Source organism: Salarias fasciatus, chromosome 17 (assembly GCF_902148845.1).
Source record: "Salarias fasciatus chromosome 17, fSalaFa1.1, whole genome shotgun sequence".
Classification (NCBI taxonomy): Eukaryota; Metazoa; Chordata; class Actinopteri; order Blenniiformes; family Blenniidae; genus Salarias; species Salarias fasciatus.
The window spans coordinates 2,796,659-2,819,333 of record NC_043761.1 but is presented as its reverse complement, the minus strand read 5'-3'; the positions used below and the strand labels follow the sequence as shown (position 1 = coordinate 2,819,333).

Sequence of the window (22,675 nt, the reverse complement as noted above, 5' to 3'; positions counted from 1 at the left end):
ACAGTAAACATGCCACAGCAACAAGGTGATTTAAGAACAGCGAGCAGCGGTGTGGGGATTAAAGAGCATCTTCCTCCTCTAACGTCAGAGTACAGAGCATCTTCAAAATAGCATCAATACTTTTCTTTCAAAAAGTAAACAAATAATAAAGCTTTGATTTTAATGCTAATGTATTTCCAATAACTTAAAAAGTTTGCCAGTTTCTCTGTTTCGTTGCAGATATTTTAGCATTGAGTGCAGACGGTACAGAAATAAACCCATTTGCGAGCCTGTGTTGTTTGGTTTCCAGAGTGAAGGTGACATTTAGAAGATCACAGATGATGATTTGTCTCTTCCAGATGTGTTGTTGTGGCTCCGTCGAACAGCCGGATCCGAGTCCGACGCGCCGGCCGCCTGTTTCATGTGACGAGCTTTAATGCTAAACGGAACGGCCATGAATTATTCACGCCGCCGCCGCCACCGCCGCGAGGGACATTATTTATACACTGTGAGATGTTTGAAGAAAAACACCAGCAGGAGCGTTTCCGATGACAGACGGACCAGCTAGCATAGAGCCACGGCTGCTTTAGCTAACACCTGTACAGAAAGGGACATCCGCAAATGCTAAAGCTAGCAGTGAGCCGGCTGAGAAGGACCGCAGCTCACAGGAATGCTAATGCTAATGCTAATGCTAACAATGGGGCTTGGTAGAATCCAGCAGCTAATCATAATGAAGTGTGGGTTCAATGAGCAGGAGAGAGTGTGTTAGCAGCTTTGGATTTTTGCTACTGCTAAAGCTAACACTAAGCAAGGAAAGAGAGGCTTAAATCAATACTAAGCTAATGCTAATGCTAACAGTGGGGCTCAGTGAAAGACAGCAGCTAGTCAGTGTGTTAGCAACTTTGGACGTTGCTAAAGCCAACGCGAACACTGCACAAATCAATGCTGAGATCATGCTAATGCTAACAGAGTGATGCTAAAACCAGCAGAGAATCAAAGTCTGACACGATGGTGCGTTCAAGAACAACTATAATTTGTGAAAGTTTCCAAAAAATGAAGTTCCTACATACTTTTCCGCTTCATCCGTCAGTCTGAGACAGACTGAAGACTTTAGTCATGAAGACGCTCCTGAACTCCACAACAAAGAGCTAATCTGACGCTTCGAGACCTGTGAAGTTGTGCAGAAAGCAGCACGTTTGAAGTCTTTATCAGGCTTTTGTAGTTTTTTTTTTTTTCTTTTATTCCACCTGCAGCTGAAATGAGCTCGGATCCAAACCCGTCTGTCAACGTTCTGCTGCCGCCGTCACTTTAAAACCACAAACACAAAAAAAATAAATAAAAAATGGGACGTAAAATGTTGCTGTGACAATCAAACTGTCACGACGTGACATGTTTTCTCTCCACAGACACACAGGCTCTATAATCTGATGTTAGAGGAGGAAGATGCTCTATAATCTGATGTTAGAGGGATTAAGTTGCTCTTGCTTATTGCTGAAGGAAGCTTTAGCTTCAAATCTCATCTCTTCTGTTGAGCCAATCTCTACCAGCTCAGTAAAGACGATGCTGATGCTAAATGCTAATGCTGCTCCGCAGCAGGTGAAGCTAGCGCTGCTGTGCAGCGGCTCGTCGTTAGAAAGCTGTTTGTTTCTTCCTCTCTGTGTGTTTCTGCGGCGTGTTTCCTCTGCAGGAGACTTAAATTAATAAGAGAAACAACCGGAGTTGGGAGTCAACAGTGGAGCCGTGGGACTCCTTCAATCCCGCTTCACTCTCTACGAGTGTCAGCGAACGCCTCGTGGGACCCGCCGAACGGAGCCCTGCGAGAACAACCCCCCCACCGAAAAAACAAATCCTGAACACGGAGGGAGCAGGAGGATTAAATAAGGAAGAGGAGGGGAAAGTTTGAGTGTAAATGTATGAAAACAGGAACAACAGGTGAGAGAAGGGAGCTGATGAAGTATTGATGCGGGAGGAAAGTGGGTCGATGAAACAGCGAAGGGAATAAACTCCAGAGGTTGTGAAGGACGTGAATAAAACATCAGGCCCATCAAATATAGATGAAATATAAATGATGTAAAGGTGGCGAGAAAAAAAAAGTGGAAAAGTGCTTTTTCATGAGAAAAAAAGAGACAAACTGGCTGATTAATGTGGTGTGAAAGATGAAGCTGAGAGGAGGAGGTGGATGAAACGAGCGCTCCCCTCTCTGTAAGGAGGTGGTGAATGAAACGAAACGAGCGCTACCTTCTCCGTAAGGAGGAGGTGGACAAAACGAGCGCTCCTCTACAAGCGCCTCGGCCACCAAACGAACTCTAAACTCCTGCTGGTGTTTCTGATGGAGCTGAGGAAGCTACGGAGGCTCAGGAGGGTCACAACACTCAGACACAAGCTGCCGATATTTTGATCAGTTTCTTTAATGGTTTTAGTTGAAACTGTTGCATTTTTATTGCATATTTTTGTTTCTGTTCTAACTTTTGCATCGTTGAAACGTTTGCATTTTATTCACAATGTATTAAAACTTTTGTATTTTTGTTAACTGCTGCGTTGTCATAACCTCTGTATCATTGTTTCAAGTTTTGTATTTGAGTCACGATGTTTCACTGATTACATTTCAGAACAACTACAGCATTTTTGTTGCTTCAGCAACTTTAGCTTTTTTGTTTTCGACTGTTACTGCATTGTAACAGTCCATTCTACTGGATGGATGGATGGATGGATGAAGGATGATGAATGGATGAAATGATGGGCAAACAGACAGATGGATGGACGGGGCGGATGGATGGATGATGGAGCATGATGAATGGATGAATGGAAAATGGGTGGATGAATAGAGTATGATCAATGGACGGATGTATGGATGATGGAAGGACAGATGGTGAATGGATGGATGGATGAATGGATGGATGGAATGATGAATGAATGGAGGATGATAGATGAACAGATGAACGGATAGACAGATGGATGGGTGGACGTATAGAGGATGATGAATGGATTAGGGATGGTGATTGGATGGATGGATGAAGGATGACCGGACGAACAGATGGGTGGTTGGATGGACGAATGGATGGATGAAGACTGGACAGATGGATGGACGGACGGCTAGATGGATGGACAGACAGACGGACGTACCTGTTGTTCTTGCGCTCGTCCTCTCCGTACAGGAAGTGCTCCTGGCTGACGGTGATGTAATGCGTGGGCAGCTGCTCTGATTGGTTCCTGCTGACGGTGAGGACGGGGTAGCCCATCTGCAGGGTCCACCTGTCCATCATCTCCCCGATGTCGATGTCCCGCCCCTCGGAGCGCATGGCCTGAGGACCAATCACAGGAGGCCGGTGAGCGCTGGCCACTCCCCCTCACGTCTAATGATCAGCTGTTTCAGTACTAACGAGGTCGTTAACAGCTGACGGCTCACTGATGACGTGAGGGGAGATCAGTGGTCTGATCGATCTGATCAATCTCTCCGAGCTTAGCTAACGGGTGAGCTAGCGTTAGCCGCCGCTGCCTCAGGGGCGGTTAATGGGAGGGTTAGCGTTAGCTGGCACTGCCTCAAGGGCAGCTGGCCTCTCTGAGCTTAGCTAACAGGCAGGCTAGCATTAGCCGCCGCTGCCTCCAGGGCAGCTAATGGGTGGGCTACCATTAGCTGCCACTGCCTACAGGGTGGCTGACCTCTTTGAGCCTAGCTTACGGGTGGGCTAGCATTAATCCCTGCTGCTTCCAGGGCAGCTAATGGGAGGGCTGGCGTTAGCCGCCGCCTGGCTCCAGGGTGGCTGGCCTCTCTGACCTTAGCTAACGGGCGGGCTGGCGTTAGCCGCCGCCTAGCTCCAGGGTGGCTGACCTCTTTGAGCCTAGCTAATGGGCGGGCTAGCATTAGCCCCTGCTGCTTCCAGGGCAGCTAATGGGAGGGCTAGCATTAGCCACTACTGCCTCCAGGGCGGCTGGCCTCTCTGACCTTAGCTAACGGGCGGGCTGGCGGTAGCTGCCGCCTGGCTCCAGGGTGGCTGATCTCTTTGAGCCTAGCTAACAGCTAGCGTTAGCTGCTACTGCCTCCGGGGCGGCCGACCTCTTTGAGTTTAGCTAACGAGTGGGCTAGCGTTAGCGGCCGCCTGGCTCCAGGGCGGCTGACCTCTCCGAGCCTAGCTAATGGGCGGGCTAGCGTGAGCCGGCGCCTGGCTCTTCCCACCTGGGACAGCTTCCTCCACAGGTCGTCCCGGGCGGCGTTGCCGTACATGTGGCTCAGCAGGTAGTCCTGGAAACACAGACAGGAAGTGTATGAGATGCGAAGCTGGACGCTGCAGCAGGACGTCCGTCCTCAGGAAGACATTCGTCTCAGGCTCATTCTCTCTGATCTGTCTTTGATAAATAATCTCAGCTTTTTAAATCTGGCTTCCGCTAATTTGGAACCCCCCCAGGAGCCCCGCCCCCTCGCAAAAACATGAGTCCAGACATGAGAGAAATGGATTTCTACTGACGATTAAAACAAAGTCAATGTTTTGACTGTGATTAATTCATCACAACACATCTAATTAATTTGATTAAAAAGCTGAATTGAATCCCGTCTCTAGTAAAGATGTAATAAGCGAGCCCATCAGTCAAAAAGATAAAAACTGTGATGGAAAACAAGACAAACAGGAGAGAAAAGATCATTTCATGGAGGAAAAGTCCAAAGAAATGAGAAGAAGAAAAGTTACAACAGGCTCTGAACATTCTTCAGCACAAACAGGATTTACAATGTCATTTATAGACATGATTATTTGGCTTGTTTTACGATATGTTTACTTATTTTCAGTCCCTGATCGTATCTTTTAGTCTGGAATCTACAGACAGAGTGAATTAATCTTAAAATTACTTTAATCAGTTCTCAAAAACAGAAACCAGACTCTTTCCCTGACATGACGACACATTTCCAGCCTTTACAACAGACTGAAGATATTTCTGGATTGACTTCAGGTTCTTTTTGTGATTTTTGGTTTTTGGACCTGGAGAAACTTAAAAAAATCATCCAAACTCAAAGACCACAGAGTATTATTATAAACTATATATCTATCTAAAAGCTTCAGTTTCTGTTTGAAATGAAAAATCTTCTGTCATGTAAAGATAAATTAAAAGTCACACGTTACAAAAAATAAAAAATAAGCCAAATATCCCCAAATATCTCAAATTTGAACAAATTTCCTTGATTTGAACAAAATAATCTGCTAGTGGAATCAGAAAAATCTGCTTCCTGACATTTCTGAACACTACCAAATTAATCTAACTGCTGTGTCTTAAAACGAGCGAAAAACATCCAAAATTCAGGCAAATTGTGCTCATTAGAAGCAAAGATTTTTTTTTTTTTTTTTAAAGAAATGTGTGCTTAGCATGGAAGTTGAATTTCCTTGATGAGGCTGGTTTTAAGATCTGTTCTGCTTAACTGAAGAAGATTTGACCGATTACAAGGAAAAAGACTGATAAGCAACTGGCCCCCACAGCTCCGCCGCCAGCGCCATCAGCGATCTTTACAGAGCAGATTTGAACTGAGCCAAAGAACTGAGTTCTACAGTGAAGATATATAATTAAAAGTGAAAGGTGTTCATGAGTTTGAGAAGGATGGCCTGAACTGAAAACTGAGTGGTGCTGTGTAGTTTTCAGCCTGGAGTCCAGCAGGAGAGCAGGTTGTGTGATTAGAGAGGGATTCTAACTCGTGTCATTAAATACATTTCTTGAACTGAGAAGTTTCAGTAGTGTCATTCTTAAAAAAAAAAACCCAAAAAAATCTTATTCTTATTCTGGAATGTCAACCAAACCATTATCAAACCTCGTTACTGGTAAATAAAGCTCAAAATGAGATGAAAATAATCAGAAATAGTTAAACTTTAGTTCCTACAATAACACCAATTTTCTTGTGCAAAACTTGCTTGGCAAGAGCATTTGATTTTTGTGTTTTTTTTTCTTTTCAGACAAAAATTAAGAAAAAAGGGCTCAAAACACGGTTGTTTTACTTCCTTGAAAATCATTTTGTGTAGCGTATTTTTCTTGTGCAGAAAGAAATCATGCCTCATAATCTGAGTGAAACAAAGCAAAACAAAAAAAAATAGAGATAATTTTCTGGTTGGTTTTTTTTTGTTTTGTTATTTGTCACTTTAAATAAACTAAGAAAAGTTACTTGTTTCAACTGGGTTCATGCAGAAATGTTTTTTAAAACTTATTCGCTAGAAATCAATACTTTTTTCACAGTTCGAACTGTGATTTTAAGTATTTCATCTGAAAATCAACATTTTACCATTTGTTTGCCATTTAGCTTATTTGAACCTTTTTGGATACTTACGTGGGACAAATCATTTGAAGATGTATTATTAAGTCACATTTACCTGCAGTATGGACAAATGATTACACAAATTTGAAGTAATGTTCTTCTGAAATTTGGTGTTTATATCTCATATTTGAGCTACCATTTTTTTGCAGTGTGCAAACTATCACTTCATAAAGTCCAGGAATAAAAGTCGTGGGGGGCCAGTCAAATAAAAATCATGATGGGGCCAGTCATTGAAAGTTGTGAGGGGCCAGTCAAATAAAAGCCGTGGGGGGGTCAGTCGAATCATAGTCTTGATGGGGCTAGTTCAATAAAAGTTGCCAGTGGCCAGTTGAATATAAGTTGTGAGGGGCCAGTCAATGTAAATCACATAAACTCCTTCCAGACATTTCTATTCCTGAAGCCAACAGACAGATTTTCCCCTGAACCTTCCACATGCAAATTCCCTCATCGGTCACTTTTGACCAAGAATATCATCAAAGTCGTCACAGCTGTGATCAGATCAGCGGAAAGCGATGAACGGTGAATCATCCGTGAGGCTCTCAGACAGCAGCGAGATTGTCCTTTAGCTTTTACAACTTGTTTCTGGAGGAGAAACAGCTGCTGCCACATAATAACACACACCAGCTGATTGTCCAATTCGAGCCCCGCTGAAGCAGCAGTTTATCTAATGTGAGGCTCAGCGGGAATCAAAAACCTATCAGGAGTCTCTGAGTGGACTCAAATCCAGAGCTCATCTTTCATATTTCATGTACTTTGGGTCAATTTAGAAAATGTAGCCAGTTCAAGGTAAAATAATGATATTTTCACTTCACTGCTGCTGGACGTGAAAATAGTTTAACTCTGACTCAAACCGTATGAACGGGTTAAACTGCTGGTGTGATTGCGGTAAATAGAGGCGGCCTTGAATCTTCACTCATGAAGTCAGGGGATGGAAACGTCAAGGCCCATTTCTCCGGTGGAGACTGTCGATAACTGGATCCCTGCTGCAGCAACACGCCAACAGCAGGGGAACAAGAACCTGGATCACGACTGAGGAGACTAGAAGGCTTATATGGTCGCTATGGCAACGTGTTGGAGACGTGGAGACGTCTCTGAGACCCACTGCAGACTCCAGACCAGGGAGACGAACCCTGAACTGACAGAAATCTGGACACAGACTTTGGACTCTCACGCCCCTTTCCCACTGAAACTCGCGGGTCGACCCGTGTACGATGGTGTCCCACGGTGATGACATCATCAGCACGATGGAGCACAGCGACGTAAACAGCGGAGAGGAGCGCCGTCCCCGTTATCTGTCGACGAATCTCCTCTTCCCCACGGATCAAGAGAAGCTCTCTGATCTCGCTGTCTTGCCAATGCTGGCTCATCTTGAAGGAAATCTCACACTGTGTGCAAAAACAACAACTGGCGCGCTAACGTAGCTACGCTACGGCGACGTCGTCACGGAAATTACCGCGTCGACCCGGGCCTGCCTCTCCCACTGAAGCGAGTCGATTAAAAACGGGGTCAAAATGTCCTTTAAACCCTTTCCCACTGCCACGAGGAGCCGGGTGTTCGCGGGTTTAAACGGGTTTTTTGGCCAGTGGGAAAGGGTTGTGATTGACTCTATTTGATGACATTTTTTCAAGTGGAGTGAAATTAGACATCTTACAAACACATTTTCCGAGTCGACGAACAAGGTGAGGAATCCGAAGCTGAGCTCTGACACTCTGTCACCCAGCTCCTCTGGGTTCAGGCAGGACTTAGCGGTGACAACGCCTCCCGTCTGAGTGTTGATCCCGGCTCGTTTCCTCTGAGTTCCGGGAGTCTGCGGGGTTTTAATGTGCAGCCAGACAGAGAGAGAGAGACGGGCGGGGAGATAACGGAACACCTACGGAGACGGGGCGCTAATCTGCCGCCGTCCGTGTGGATTAGCGGCTCGTCTGTCACGGCGAGCGGCGCCGCTCGATACGGAGGGAAGAGGCTCTTTACCGGGACCAGATGACACGGCGATAACGTGTTCGCTCTGAAGGAGACGGCGACGGACTCTCCTGGAGACTGATGAGCTTCCTGCAGGAGGAGGAGGAGGAGCTCTACCCCGTCCCTCAGGCCTCGTCGACGCCGCCGGTTCAAATCCCAAACGGTCCTCTTTTATTCAATCAGGCAGAATATTGACGGTCTCCGATCTGATCGTTCACTGCTGATCAGAGCAATGCAGTCAGTCTGGAGAGATGTGGAGGGAAGACGGGCCCTGCAGGGACGGATTCCTGGACGGATTCAATATGTCCTCCCTTCAGCACGGCTGATTGTATTGATTAGCTCGTTATCAGGCGTTGTGCAGAGCTCCTCCACCATGTTCTCCCTAAATCAGGGGAGCGTTGGGAAATAGGCGACAAATAGGAAAGTTTTCAATCATTTTTATAGTAAATGTTAAACTTAATCAACCTTCTACTGTCAGAACTGGTTTAGTTTCTACTTCGGTTATAATCATACACTTCTCTTTTCAACATGCCACTTCCTACTTTAATGTTCTACTTGTTTAACATGCTGCTTCTGGGTTTAATAATACCCTTCCGATTTTAATGTGCTACGTAGGGAGAGGCTACTGGAACCAGGAAGTAGGGACAGACTGGCTCCGCCCACTGAAATTCCTCTGGCTTGACCTTGAAAGAAAAAAAAACTTGTTTCTGGAGACGACAGTTTGTTTAAAGGTTTGTTGTTTCCTTTCTTTGTTAATATTTCCTGACAAACGGGAACATTCATTATCTTTAAACTGAATTTCTTTCTTATTGCAACTTTAATTCGGTTGATGAATATGATGACAGGACCAGTAAACACAGGACGAGATGGAAAATTGTCCTTTGTGCCAACAGATGTTTTCACATGAGGTTTGGTTTGATGTTGAGAATCTGTCTCAGTTATGGGAAACAGAATCAGTCTCCCTGTCTGCTCTCTTCTCTTCTCTCCTTTTATCTCCTCACTTGAACTGAAAAAAGCAGAAAACCTCCACCTCTGAGCCTCGAACTTGACTCTATATAAATAAAGCTGAATTAAATTGGAAAGGATGTAAATCGTCAGTAGTGTATCCTTGTAAAGTCATTGATATACAGCAACACTGAGCTAAACCACTGAAGAAGAACCGGGACCTCAGGGAACTGTTCGGTGCTTTAATCTTCCTCTACAGATGGTGAAAACCGCTTAATGTACCACCAAAATAAAGCGCATTCATCTCAGATGCATTTCTAGACTTTTATCAACAGATTCTATACATTCAACATGAGCCTCACAGCGGACGTTGGCGTGTTGATGAACGACGTCAGAAGCTCTGTGTTTTCCTTGACAACCCGAAGCAAGAAACCAGCGAGGTAAAACCGGAAGTAGTGTGGTAAAAAACGGTAGTAACAAAGCAACTCCGGAAGTAGTGGGGTAAAACTAGAAGTAGAGATGTAAAATCAGAAGTAGTGTGGTAAAAAACGTGGGGTGTCCTAAATCGGTCCTGGAGGGCCGAAGCCCTGCATGTTCTCCATGGCTGTCCGAATGTCCACACTATGCCCTATTCCCTCAATCACTATATAGTAGCAGATGCATTGTGGGAAATTTCTAGTGCCCTTCTTTTTTGCTATCTGGACATTCGGACAGCCCCATGAATGGTGTCTTCACTATGTAGTGTCCTATATAGGGGACAGTGTGGACATTCGGACGCAGCCCCTGTTTTCTGCAGCCCGTCTCTACTTCCTGTTTCCTGTAGCCCGTTTCTACTTCCTGGTTTCACAGTCAATCATATATCAGTTCCTAAGGTTGCCAAAGAAGCAGCACAGCATTCCGTATTTTAATATATGTGCCCCCGGTGCATGCTATGTGCATGTGCAGCGTGGGTGCGACGCCCCTACAGGAAATTGTCCTAAACTGGTGAAGCTCTCCTAAGGGGGGGAGGAGGGTGAGGGGGGAAGAACGCTATGTGGTGTAAAGCTCGTGATGACACCTTTAACACCGATTTAGAGCGTCTATGAACCTGGAACTTTTTGAAATTCATTTTCTTTCCTATAGAACACAGGTCTCTGTCTGTCTTGTGGAATTCACTACCATTCTCTGACAAAATGTACATTTAAGGCCTTTTAACTAGACCATCATCTGCATAGAGGGAGAACAATTCATACGTATAAATGATGAACTGAAGACAGTTTAAAGGAGTGTGAACGTGTGGATTGTTCTGTTCTCTTTGTGCATGTGCATGGCTCTGTGACAAAAACACAGAACCAACGAGTGGAATTAAAAATGTACCAAAGATCTGGAATTTTTGCATTTAACAATTCAGAAACCATGAGGAATGTTGGGAAGTCAAATAAATAAATATTCCAAAATGTTTTTTTTTCAATGTCTGTGTTATTAATACAGACATTAAATTTAAAATAAAACCTATTTAAAAGTGAAAAATATTGTTTACTGATGAGAAATTGAGAAACATTCTGGGATGTTCAAACAAGACAAAATAGGAACGTTTTCAGTTTGGAGACTTGAAACTGAAGGTTTTGAGAGGAATCGTGGTGTAATGCTCAGAAAGTGCGCACGCACGCACGCACGCACACACACACACACACACACACACACACACACACACACACACACACACACACACACACACACACACACACTCGTCTCTGTTCTGCTGGATCAGCAGCGTTTTATATAGAATCTGGTTCTCTCCATGTTCCAGGTCACTGACAGTTTCTACAGGAAAAGCAGGACACAGTGTGAGAGTGTGTGTGTGTTAATGTGAATATGTACATTGTGTGTGTGTGTGTGTGTGTGTGTGTCTAGTTGTATGCGTGTGTGTGTGGCCTTATTCAGAAGGAAAAATCAAAGTATTTAACCCACTTTCAGGTTACATCATGTGACATCACTGTTGCAGTGCGTGGAGACGGACTTCTTCTTCTTCTTCTTCTTCTCAGACATTAATGAAGTGACATCCTGTGTCGTGAGCCGTGTGTTTTCCAGCCCTCCAGAGTCAAACTGAGTATTCACATTGTGGGATTCCTCCTAAAAGAGTCATGTTTGTGAGCTGTGATCACTCCAGGCTGTCTCTCTGATCTCTCTCTCAGCCAGCTGTCCTCTTCTATTAATCCGTCCCCGTCTGAACCCCGAAAGCTCCGATCGTTACGGCAGGACTCCTCCAGCACACTCCAGACACACTATTGAACTTTTGCTTTAAATGGCAACAATACTGGATGGCCTCAATCACACAGCAGAACTAACCGGTTAGATCAATGGATCAATGTGTGGGTGACTCACCAGCTTCAAACAACACGAAGAACTTATTTCTTGGTCTAACATGGTTTATTCTGGTCGGTGCTGGTAGATAACTAAACTAGATCAGCGCAGAGCAGCACCAGAGGAGCACAGATTAGCACCAAACAAGCATAGAGTAGCATGGATTAGCATCAGACTAGCATAGATTAGGCTCAAACTAACAGATTAGGATCAAACAAGTATAGATTAGGATCAAACTAGCATAGATTAGCAAAACAGACTAGCAGAGATTAGCAACAAACTAGCATAGATTAGGTTCAAACTATCTTAAATTAGCCTTAAATCAATTTAGAAGAGGATCACACTAGGCCAGATTAGAAGCAGATCAACAGAGGAAGATCAGACCATTAAAGACTAGCATGAGACTGTATTCTATTTTATCCAGATGTCTCTATCACTTCATGCTGTTGCCTGGATGAAGTTAATCCAAAGGAGGAAATGTCTCCCAAGACATCTGATCAAGCTCAGGCTAATTGATTCAGAGTTTGAGATGAGTCAGATGGATCAATGAGAAAATCCACAAACACATAACCTCTTCTAACTAGAGCCAGACTCTCAGAACCAGATCCAGGGTCTTTGCAGTGGACCTAGACTCTTTGAACTAGACTCAGACTACTGGCACAAGACCCAGATTGCTCACGCAAGACTTGCACTATTGATACTAGACCTACACTCTTTGAACTAGACTCAGAATATTGCTACTAGACCCAGATTCCTTAATCTAGACTCAGCCTATTGGTACTAGACCTAGACTCCATGACCTAGACCTAGACTCTTTGAAATAGAACCAGACTCCCTAATCTGGAATTTTTGAACTGGACTCAGACAGCTACTACTAGATCCAGGCTCCTTAAATGAGACCAAGCCTCTTTGAACCCGATCCAGACTTACTGAATTAAACCCACACTGTTCAACAAGACCCCGACTCTGAACCCAGACTGTTCCAACTAAATCTAGGCTCTTTGAACTAGACTCAGACTTGTCTATTCTAATTAGATCCAGACTCTTTAAACCAGACCTATACTCTTCTTACTAAACTCAGATTATAACCTCCATACTTCTGGTTCTACCGGAGCTCTGAGGTTTTCGTCCAGTGACGTAGCGCTGCTGAAACCTCTGATTCAAACCGACACTCTGCTCTTTTAGAACCTGAACTGCTGGAACCAAACCAAGAGCACTAATTAAAACCCGTCTCAGATTAAATCAGCTCTACCAAATGATTGAAAACTGTTTAGCGTTGAGCTCAGTGAGCTCTCAGAGGACACTGCAGTCTGGTCCTTTCAGTCCTTCAGGATTTAGTCAAAACAAACATTTAAATCCTATAATTGTACAAACATTGTGAATGTTCAAGTAGATTTCCAACTACACTTCCAGCTTTAAAAAGTCTACTGCATACATAAAGTTTGACCCCCGACCTGTGATTATTTATAATCCAGAACGCCGTCCTCCTCTCAGAAAATCCATATTCTGCTGTAGCGGCTTTAACCTCTGCAGAGTTTCAGACGGACTCCGGGTGGCTTCCACTCCAACGCCACATCGACCAGCGCCGCGGAAAAAAAAAGTCGCCAAACTTCGGCTGAGGCTGCCGCGACGGGCGAAATCCACTTATTTTAGTGTGTGTGTTCTGTCCTGACTAAACACACACACACACACACACTCGCAGACACTGAGTAATCACTTTAAAACACAAAGCTGGCTGTTCTCCTCCGATAGCCCGACCTCTGTGTGCACAGCTGGAGCCGCTCACTTACGTTGAGCCCCTTCTGGAACAGCGGCTGGCCCATCACGTTGGCCAGCATCCGGATCAGCGCCGCCCCCTGCAGGCAGCACGGGGAAAGACAGGTCGGCCGTCAGCATTAGCACTGACAGAAACTGTGGTTTCTAATGAACGGCTGTGGCTAGGTTACTATTTCACCAAACTCCTGTTTACTCTAGAAGTGTTCTACTTGTTCCTGGACTAACATAGTCCTGACAGCAAGCTGAGCCATTTCTCACTGGACGTAGCGTTAGCATAAGGCTGTATCCGCGGTGGCGGTTATCGGCATTAGCTTGATTAGCATATCAATAACAGAGCGTAATGGTGGATTAGCTCAGCCCTTCTGTTGAAGATTCTTCTCATCTTGAGTCTGTTTCTTGGAAGAGCAAATGAAACCTTGGTTTTGAGAATCTTCCTCCAGCTAATTTACATAAAGCCATCTAACATGCCGATTATAGAGCATCTTCCTCCTGCTAATTGACATACCTTCAGCTCACATCCAGCCTGGATCTACTTTATTTATGGGACTCTACAGACAATTGTCTTTCTTGGGTCAGATCTCATCTAAAGTTTGGGCCGATGGCGCTTCACCTTCTTGTAGGCGATCCAGTCGAAGACCCGGTCGATGTCCGTGGCCTGCTCCACCTCCTGGGAGATGGGGTGGGAGGAGCTGAGGCCGTCCAATAGCATCACCTCGTGGAGGACGTCGGTCAGGAAGCGCTGCTTCTCCTGGAGACACAGAGAGCTCGAGTTAATCTGGGCTGGACGTTCAGACAGAGGGACTGGATCTGGTGTCTTTGATCCACATCAACACACAGACGAGAGTCCAGAACAGTTCTGCTCATCAGGAAACGTTCTCACTGTGATGATGGTAAAGACTCAGGAAGACATTTCATGAACACCAAATATACAGGAGAATCCGTTCAAACGAAGAGTTTGAACATCACCTACAATACCCACAATGCCTTGAGCCCATCTGCACCATGGTTAGCTAACACCAGACACCCCTACCTTGTTAATCGTAAAGATTAGCATTCTTAGTGGTTTTCTTTAGTGTAGTTCTTTCATTTCTTTGTAAAGCTCTGTGAATCTGAACTGGACTGGACTGAACCTCCTCACACTACAGGCCCAGGAGGCCCAGGTTCTGGATCAGGGTCTTGAGTCCAGCTTGGATGAGTTTCCCAGAATCCATCTCCGATTTCAAGACATACTTCCTGCTCATGAGAACTGAATGGAAACCTTTTTTTTCCTGGTTTCCTTCCGGCAATTCAATAATCAAACTGGAAAACAAATCCAGACAACAAGTTGCTGTTTCGTTGAGCAGACGGTTCAGGAAACAAAGGTTCCACTTGGCAGCTAGTTTACCGACCCGCCGCTCGGTTCCCTGATTGGTTTGTTCCTCGACGTCTCCTCCTCCGGTCTGCGGTTAATAGACGTTGGTAAACATGCGGCGCCGTAACGAGCCGAGTCTAAACCCCCCCGGGACGAGGCTGAATCCAGGGGAGCGTGGCTCGGTCTAATGCAGGGATCCCAGTGTTTACAGCGGAGATTTGGTTTTAATGAACCTCTGTCTTGTTAAGCAGCAGAATATCCGGCTTATTAAGTTTCAGTCGTTAATGAACAGAACGAACTCGAACCCATCCCGGTTTGTCTTCCTTTTTTTTTATCTGCAGGGATCTGGCTAATTCTTGGCCCAACAGCGGCTCCGTGTAATCCTCAGATTACCTTTAATGCTTTAATGAAGCCGTTGAACAAAAGTTTGAGGAGATATTAATTTTTTAATGAAAGACAAAGCTTCAGATGATACAGTGTCTGAGTCCTTCTGTCCGTTCCATCCATCTGGATGCAGAAAGGAAGGGAAAATTTACGCCTGTTAAATTCATGAATCGTCTGCAAACAGCAGAAGATTTTGATTTGGCTGCAGCAGATCAGTCAGGAACTCCAGGAAGTGTCTGTGTTCCTGAATTCAACCGGTATCCGGGAAACCGTCTGCACCGGGAAATTTAGTCAACCTGCTACGAACCTAAAGTTTTACAGTTAGCCTAAAGCTAACTCTATTATTTAATGACATTTGCTTTATATTTTGAGTTTGAAGTTTTAGAAAATAGTTTTTTTATATTCTGTATTAACACAGTTTTCATCAAATCATCAAATACACTTGATTTTACATTAAAATCAATATAGATAAATATAGGTAATCCCAATATTAATATTGATTATCACAATATTATTGGTTATCGCACTATCAATATCAATTATGGCAATATCAATATCGATATCACTTGTAGAAATACCTACATTGATTATCCTAATATTAATATCATATTGGTCAAAACTGTCATATCAGTTCATCTGTAAATTTAGTGCCTAAAATTGATTTTAAACAGCCAATAGGTTCAGCTTTCTTTTCTTTATTCAGTGTAATTAGTGAGAAGGGAGTTATATGTGATTGAACAGGAATTCCTCCATGTTCCTCCCAGACGGTCGGCTCTGACCGACTCCTGAATGTTTCTATTATGAGAACGAGCGCCGCTCTGCTCGGTCGGACTCTGGGTTCAGTACAGATGTACACAGGTAAACACACTCGCAGGTAAACAGGCGGCACGGGGACTTTGCCACAAATTACACAATTAGCGAATCAGCTAAATGGAACGTTTGGATGAAAGCGAGTCGGTGAGAAAGAAGTAAATGAGACATCAGCTGTAATTAAGAGGGACTGTAAATCACCTGAAGAGAGCAGGAGGAGGTCCGACCGGGCCAGATGGCCATTAGGAACCAGATGGAGCCACACACACATACACACACACACACACATACACACACACACACACACACAGATGGAGGCACATACGAGGTTCTTCCTCTTCACCTCAGTGTCATTTAAACTTGGAACATTGCTAAAAACCCTAAAAGGCGTCTGCTCCAGTTATTTCGTGTAAAAAATCCACATCGGCTCCAAATGGAAACCAAAACACAAGACTGACTCTTCAAAGTCTGGATGAAGGCTGTAATCTAAACCTGAAGTCTTCAATCTGAACCTGGATTCTTTAATATGAACCTAAACTCTTTCATCTAAACCTGAACTCTTCAAACTAAACCTGAAAACTTTAAACTGAATCGGAACTCTTCAAACTAGACCTGAACTCTGTAAACTGAACCTGAACTATTTAAACTAAACCTGAACTCTTCAAACTGAACCTGAACTATTTAAACTAAACCTGAACTCTTCAAACTGAACCTGAACTATTTAAACTAAACCTGAACTCTTCAAACTGAACCTGAACTATTTAAGCTAAACATGAACTGTTTAAGCTAAACTTGAACTGTTTAAGATAAACCTGAACTCTTCAAACTAAACTTGAACTTGTTAAGCTGAACCTGAACTCTTCAGACTAAACCTGAACTATTTAATCTGAACCTGAACTCTTTAAGCTAAACTTGAACTGTTTAAGCTAAACCTGAACTCTTTAAACTAAACTTGAACTGTTTAAGATAAACCTGAACTCTTCAAACTAAACCTGAACTTGTTAAGATAAACCTGAACTCTTCAGACTAAACCTGAACTATTTAATCTGAACCTGAACTCTTTAAGCTAAACTTGAACTGTTTAAGCTAAACCTGAACTCTTTAAACTAAACTTGAACTTTTTAAGCTAAACCTGAACTCTTCAGACTAAACCTGAACTCTTCAAACTTAACCTGAACTGCTTAAGCTAAACCTGAACTCTTCAAACTAAACCTGAACTGTTTAAGCTAAACCTGAACTCTTTAAGCTAAACTTGAACTGTTTAAGCTAAACCTGAACTCTTTAAACTAAACTTGAACTGTTTAAGATAAACCTGAACTCTTCAAACTAAACCTGAACTTGTTAAGATAAACCTGAACTCTTCAGACTAAACCTGAACTATTTAATCTGAACCTGAACTCTTTAAGCTAAACTTGAACTGTTTAAGCTAAACCTGAACTCTTTAAACTAAACTTGAACTTTTTAAGCTAAACCTGAACTCTTCAGACTAAACCTGAACTCTTCAGACTAAACCTGAACTCTTCAAACTTAACCTGAACTGCTTAAGCTAAACCTGAACTCTTCAAACTAAACCTGAACTGCTTAAGCTAAACCTGAACTCTTTAAACTAAACTTGAACTCTTTAAGCTAAACTTGAACTGTTTAAGCTAAACCTGAACTCTTCAGACTAAACCTGAACTCTTCAAACTAAACCTAAATTCAGTTGTTGTTTTTTTTAAATTCCCTGAAACTTCATATATAACATGCGGTAGATTTCTGGAGGCTTCTGGAGTCGAGGCTCACTGCCGACTCCTCACCGTGTCCAGTAGAGAAATATTTTCCAACTCAACACTCTAAAAAAGTGTTTTTCCCCTGAAGACACTGAAGATTCACCACGAGAAGTGAACCCAGGTTCACATAAAGTTTCCACTGTTCAGTGAGTTTGTAAACAGTAGGAATATATTCAGACACATTACATTTAAAAGATTTCACATGAAATATGAAACGTTAATAATCACTCAAACTTGTGAAGTTGGTTTCCGACTGGAAATCACAACGCCTCATGTTTTCATTCACTACATTCGCGTGAGAAACCGGCTTCAGCTCAGCACGTGAACGCTGATGCAAAATATTTCAGCTGAACATCCTTTTTTTTTAATAAAATTTGCTCATCACAGAAACTCTTCTGTATAATTAACTATTTCATCTCCTGAGTTATTTCTCGTGTTTACGTGGTTTTCTGCTCTCAGCTGCAGCTTGAATGAGGCAGATCTAATTATCACCGGTGGGATAAAAAAGGAAGGTTTTCTGATTTTCTGCGGTGATTGTTTGGTCTGTAAAGGTCAAATCTCGGTAATGAAGCAGAACATGTGAGCAGCAGGAACATTAAAACAGGCAAATTCATCAACAGACTCAAAAAGAAAAGCCGATAAAGAGCCTTTCATTCAAACTGTGCATCTTTTCTACTGCGGAGGCTGAAAAGACTTTCTCTATAATTATATTTCTATAATTATCTCCTTGATATCAAGGACTATTGCTGTGTTCTCTGTGTGTACATCTGGATTTGATCTCATCTGTGCTGATTTAGTAATTTCTATATTTATCAAATTCTTTTGGGAAATGTTTAATCTGTTACACATTTTCTTATTTCTTATAAACAAACCATTCACAGTGAAAGAACACATTTTTCCCATTAACAACATTTTTAAAGACGAGTAAACAACTGGGTTGTCAAAGCGTTTGGGGAATTTGGTGCTAATTAGAAACTTTTCTTGACTCTTAGCTGTGAAATATTCTGTAATTTGATCAGTATTTACAGTTTTACACAGATTATTATTACAAGCAGGCAACATTTCTGCAGTTTTCACATGAAAATGATGAACAGTCCAGTTAATATCTGCAGTAGATCTTAACCCTCTAGTGGTAAATGTTAAAATGTTCAATTCTAAAGGGTGAGCAGCACAAACGAACACAAACTCTGAATCTGTCTTTGTTATTGTTGACTCTTTCAAATGCACACCTGTTGTTTTACCTAAACCTTGACTTTTCAAAATGAATATTTAAAGAGGACTGATGTTCCTCTAGCTTCAAACCGAACCTGAATTTAATGAATCACACCCTTTTAAACGTAATGGAAGCAGCTCAAGAACATTTGCTGAACCGAACACGTGAAGAAGCTGTTAAACTGCTGCAGAGTGTGTTCTCCTGTGTGGCGTTCAAAGTCAGGAAGCAGGTTCAAGAGGTGAGTGTCGAGCGGATTAGAGCTGATGTGAAACAAACAGACTTTCAATGAATAGGAAAAAAAATGAAATATTCATGTAAACGAGGCGGATCGATCGTCATCTCTGCCCTCCGAGATCGATGATCTCCGAGGAGCCAAACAAAGTCTTTTAGTCCGTCTGATCTGCGGCTCTGAGGACCTGATTCGCCACAAACACTCCAGTCTTTACAACATTATTCAAACAGCGGCTCTCAGGACGATACTTTCCATTAAACACAGAGTTACTTCATATTCCTCTTTAAAAGGGAGCAAAACAGTTACATGTTTGAAAAGTTGAATTCACCCACAAGGCAAAATCGTTATATATACTTGAAAAACTGTTCAGCGTCTAGCAATGATAGCAAGTGTTTAGCTTAAAAAGCTTGGGCACACTTTAGAGAGTCAGTGTCTGGTATGAACAGTACAGGTCTCTTTTAGAAAGTTGGTCTGTTTAGGAGAGTCTCAGTCTAAGAGTCTGGTTCCAGTGCAGAGAGTCTCTGTTTAAAGAGTCGTGGTCTAGTTTAGAGAGTTTATGTATCATGAAGTGTTTTTAGACCAGATGAAAGACTCTGGGTCTAGTGCTGATAGTTAGCATCTAGTATAAAGAGTCTTGATTGGTTTGAAATAGTTTGAGTCTAGTCTAGAGGGTCAGCGTTTGGTTTCCAGAACCTTGGAGAATCCTAGTTTTGTCTCATTAGAGTCTTGTTCTGGTCTAAATAGTCCAGGTCTATGAAAGCGAGTCAGTTTCTAGCGTGAAGAGTGTAAATCCGTTTTAGAGAGACTTTGACAACTTTCAAGAGCCTGAGTCTAGTTTAGAGAGTCGGGGTGTCACTTCAAGACCCTTGGTCTAGTTTAGACACACTTGGTCTTGCTGAAAGAATCCTGGTCTGGTTTGAAGAGTCTGGGTCTAGTGAAGACACCGAGCCTGTAGTCTGATGAGTCAAAGTATCAGGCTTTAAATCCGAGTCTATATAGGACAGTTTGGGTCTGGCTGAAAGATACTGGATCCAGATCAGAGTTCTAACCTGGTTTAAACAGGGAGGTTCTAGCTGGAAGAGTCGGGGTTCGTTTCTCAGAGTTTCAGGCTAAATTAAAGACTCTGATTCTACTTTAAACAGTCTGTCCTGCTGTTCTGCTGCTGCTGCTGCTGCTAATGACCATTTAGGTTAATTCACTAAGTAAATGAAAAAAAAATATTCAATTTAGTTTAAGCAAGTTCTGTGGCTGACATGCTAACTGTTAGCATGTCAATGGGTTTTGCCATTAAGCATTAGCATTTCGCTAGCAAACTTTGTTCATACATGTATGTTAATATATGTTATTCAGTGTGTTTTTTGTCGTTTCAGTTTTGGCCTGAACCCACAAGGTGTTTACAGAGTCCGGGTCTGGTTCAGACAGTTTCAGTCTGGTTTAGGATGTCTAGTTAGAAGATTCTGGCTCTGTTTTGTTTCAACTTCAAGAGGGTCTGATAGTTTCTAAATGAGAATTTATATCACTTGTATCACCTGCACTCTGCAAAAACTCTAAATCTGGATTTTTTTTATTAAGCTTATTTTTAGTACAAATATCTCATCCCACTTGATTTAAGATAAATTCACTTAATGTTTCTTTCAGGAAGATAAAAGGACACAGGGCCCTCAAAGCCCCTGAATGTGGCAGAGGAGCCACATTCAGGGGCTTTGAGGGAATCGATCCTGCTTTTTGGCCAAAACTCTGATTCAAAAACATGAAAAGCCACCAGGTGCTGGAGCGCTCCAGTGTAGCGTGGTCTAGTTTGATCAAAGACCCTCCTTTAATCAGCGGCGCTCGGTGTGTGACGCGCCGTCTCCGGGGATCGGCCCGGGTAATTAATTTTTTAAGAGGAATTACGGCGGGTTTGTGTCGTGATGATCGCCTGATTCTGCTTTAATGAAAACAGCCACGTCTTTTTAACACCAGAGCAAATTACCAGGAGACACTTTACATTCGCTGGAGCTCCACTCTAATTCCCCCAGAAGCCCACGAGGTGGTGAGGATCTGTGCTCCGCTTCGCAGCAACACAAACCTCAACACTGCTCACATTAAAACAGTCTAATTTGATGCCGGTTCAAACTAAAACGTTCATTTCAATAGGAAATTATACAAATTATCCTTCATTTTTAAATTCTGGTTGAACAGCTGATTAAAATGTCAAAGTGAAGGAAGAGGAAGGATGGATGGATGGATGGATGGATGGATGGATGGATGGATGGATGGTGGTCATGATGATCATGGCAGCAGCAAAGTAAGAATGAAAGTCCCTGTCATCCAGGATGTGGTCCACTATATGGTCCCGTGTGTTGTCCAGTATATGGTCCAGGACGTGGTGCGGGATGTGGTCCGGGACATGGTTTCATATTATTTGTTTTCATTCTTTTTGAAATGGATCATTTTCTATTGCATCCAGGACGTGGATCTGAGGTTCCACCATGGCTGGAGTCCTCCTGTCCAGGACCCTGGAATAGACTTTCCCAGGGAGGCTGAGGACTGTGATCCCCCCATAGTTCGAGCACACCCTCCGGTCCCCCTTTCTAAAAGGGGAACCACCACCCTGGTCTCCCGGTCCAGAGGCCCCGTCCCCGACCGGCACACTGAGCCAGACTGAGCATTTCAAAGCCCTGATATTTTATATTCCCAGCTTGTTGTTTCTCTTCGCACTGCACTGTTTCCTTATCATAACCTGCTGTTCCAAATCATTTAGTTCTGGATCCGGTTGTAAAAACTGTTTGGAAACTCCCAGATTCCAACCTTTTTAAAGGCCCAGAATTCCAGTTCAGTGAAGATCTTCCAGACAAACCTCTGACTCCTCCGGCTTCCCCCTCTGAAGAGGCGAGCAGGTGACTGATTTATTGCTTTATTGAGAAGCAGAGCAGGTGAAGCAGCTGCTGTGCTTCTGGGAGTGTTTCCAGGTCCGGGGAGATAACACACACACACACACACACCGTGTGTGTTGTGGACGTGAGACCACCTGATCGGCGCCTCATTGCTGGAGGACCACAGGAACCGTGTCACATCTCATCAGGTTCATTTCCTGCGGCCGTCGGCGCGGCGGCGGACCTTCTCTCCATTTAAATAGAAAGCCGCATCAGAAATGAAGCGATCGGATCGGGAACGGGCGGCTTTATCGCCGCGGCGCCCGTTATTGGAGGAACACTTTGTTTCTATTAAAGCGTCCAGCCGAGCAGAACCGCAGTAACAGGGATTTAAAAATGCCACGTCGCTCACAAACTGGCCGTGTTTGTGTTTGTGTGAGAGTGTGTGCGTGTGTGTGTGTGTGTGTGGTTGTGTGGTTGTGTGCGTGTGTGTGTGAGAGGAAGATAAGGTGTTTTTTGGTGTAACGCCTTGTTGTATTGGAAGTAAATCAGACTAGTGCAGAAACAAAGCTGCAGGACCAGAGCGTCTGCGACTGGGCTGTAATTTAAAGTTCTGCTGCGTTAAAGCTTTCTCTCAAAGTTTTCACCGTGTTCCAGAGAGAGAGAGAGAGAGCGAGAGAGAGAGAGAGAGAGAGAGAGAGAGAGAGAGAGAGAGAGAGAGCAAGTGAGAGACTGGAGTCAACGACAAAGAAGAGTTTATAAATGAAGAGGTT

General features: G+C 43.4%; 1 protein-coding gene across 1 annotated transcript in view; it reads right to left on the bottom strand.

The window, feature by feature from the left end:
- LOC115404267 (thyrotropin-releasing hormone-degrading ectoenzyme) overlaps positions 1 to 22,675 on the bottom strand; it is a 138,011-nt gene that overhangs the window by 29,572 nt on the left and 85,764 nt on the right. The window contains exons 7-10 of the mRNA XM_030113537.1: positions 13,899 to 14,036; positions 13,303 to 13,368; positions 4,154 to 4,219; positions 3,103 to 3,281 (exon numbers count right to left, since the gene is read on the bottom strand). Coding sequence (XP_029969397.1) covers positions 3,103 to 3,281; positions 4,154 to 4,219; positions 13,303 to 13,368; positions 13,899 to 14,036 — 449 coding nt within the window. The remainder of the gene's footprint in view (positions 1 to 3,102; positions 3,282 to 4,153; positions 4,220 to 13,302; positions 13,369 to 13,898; positions 14,037 to 22,675) is intronic.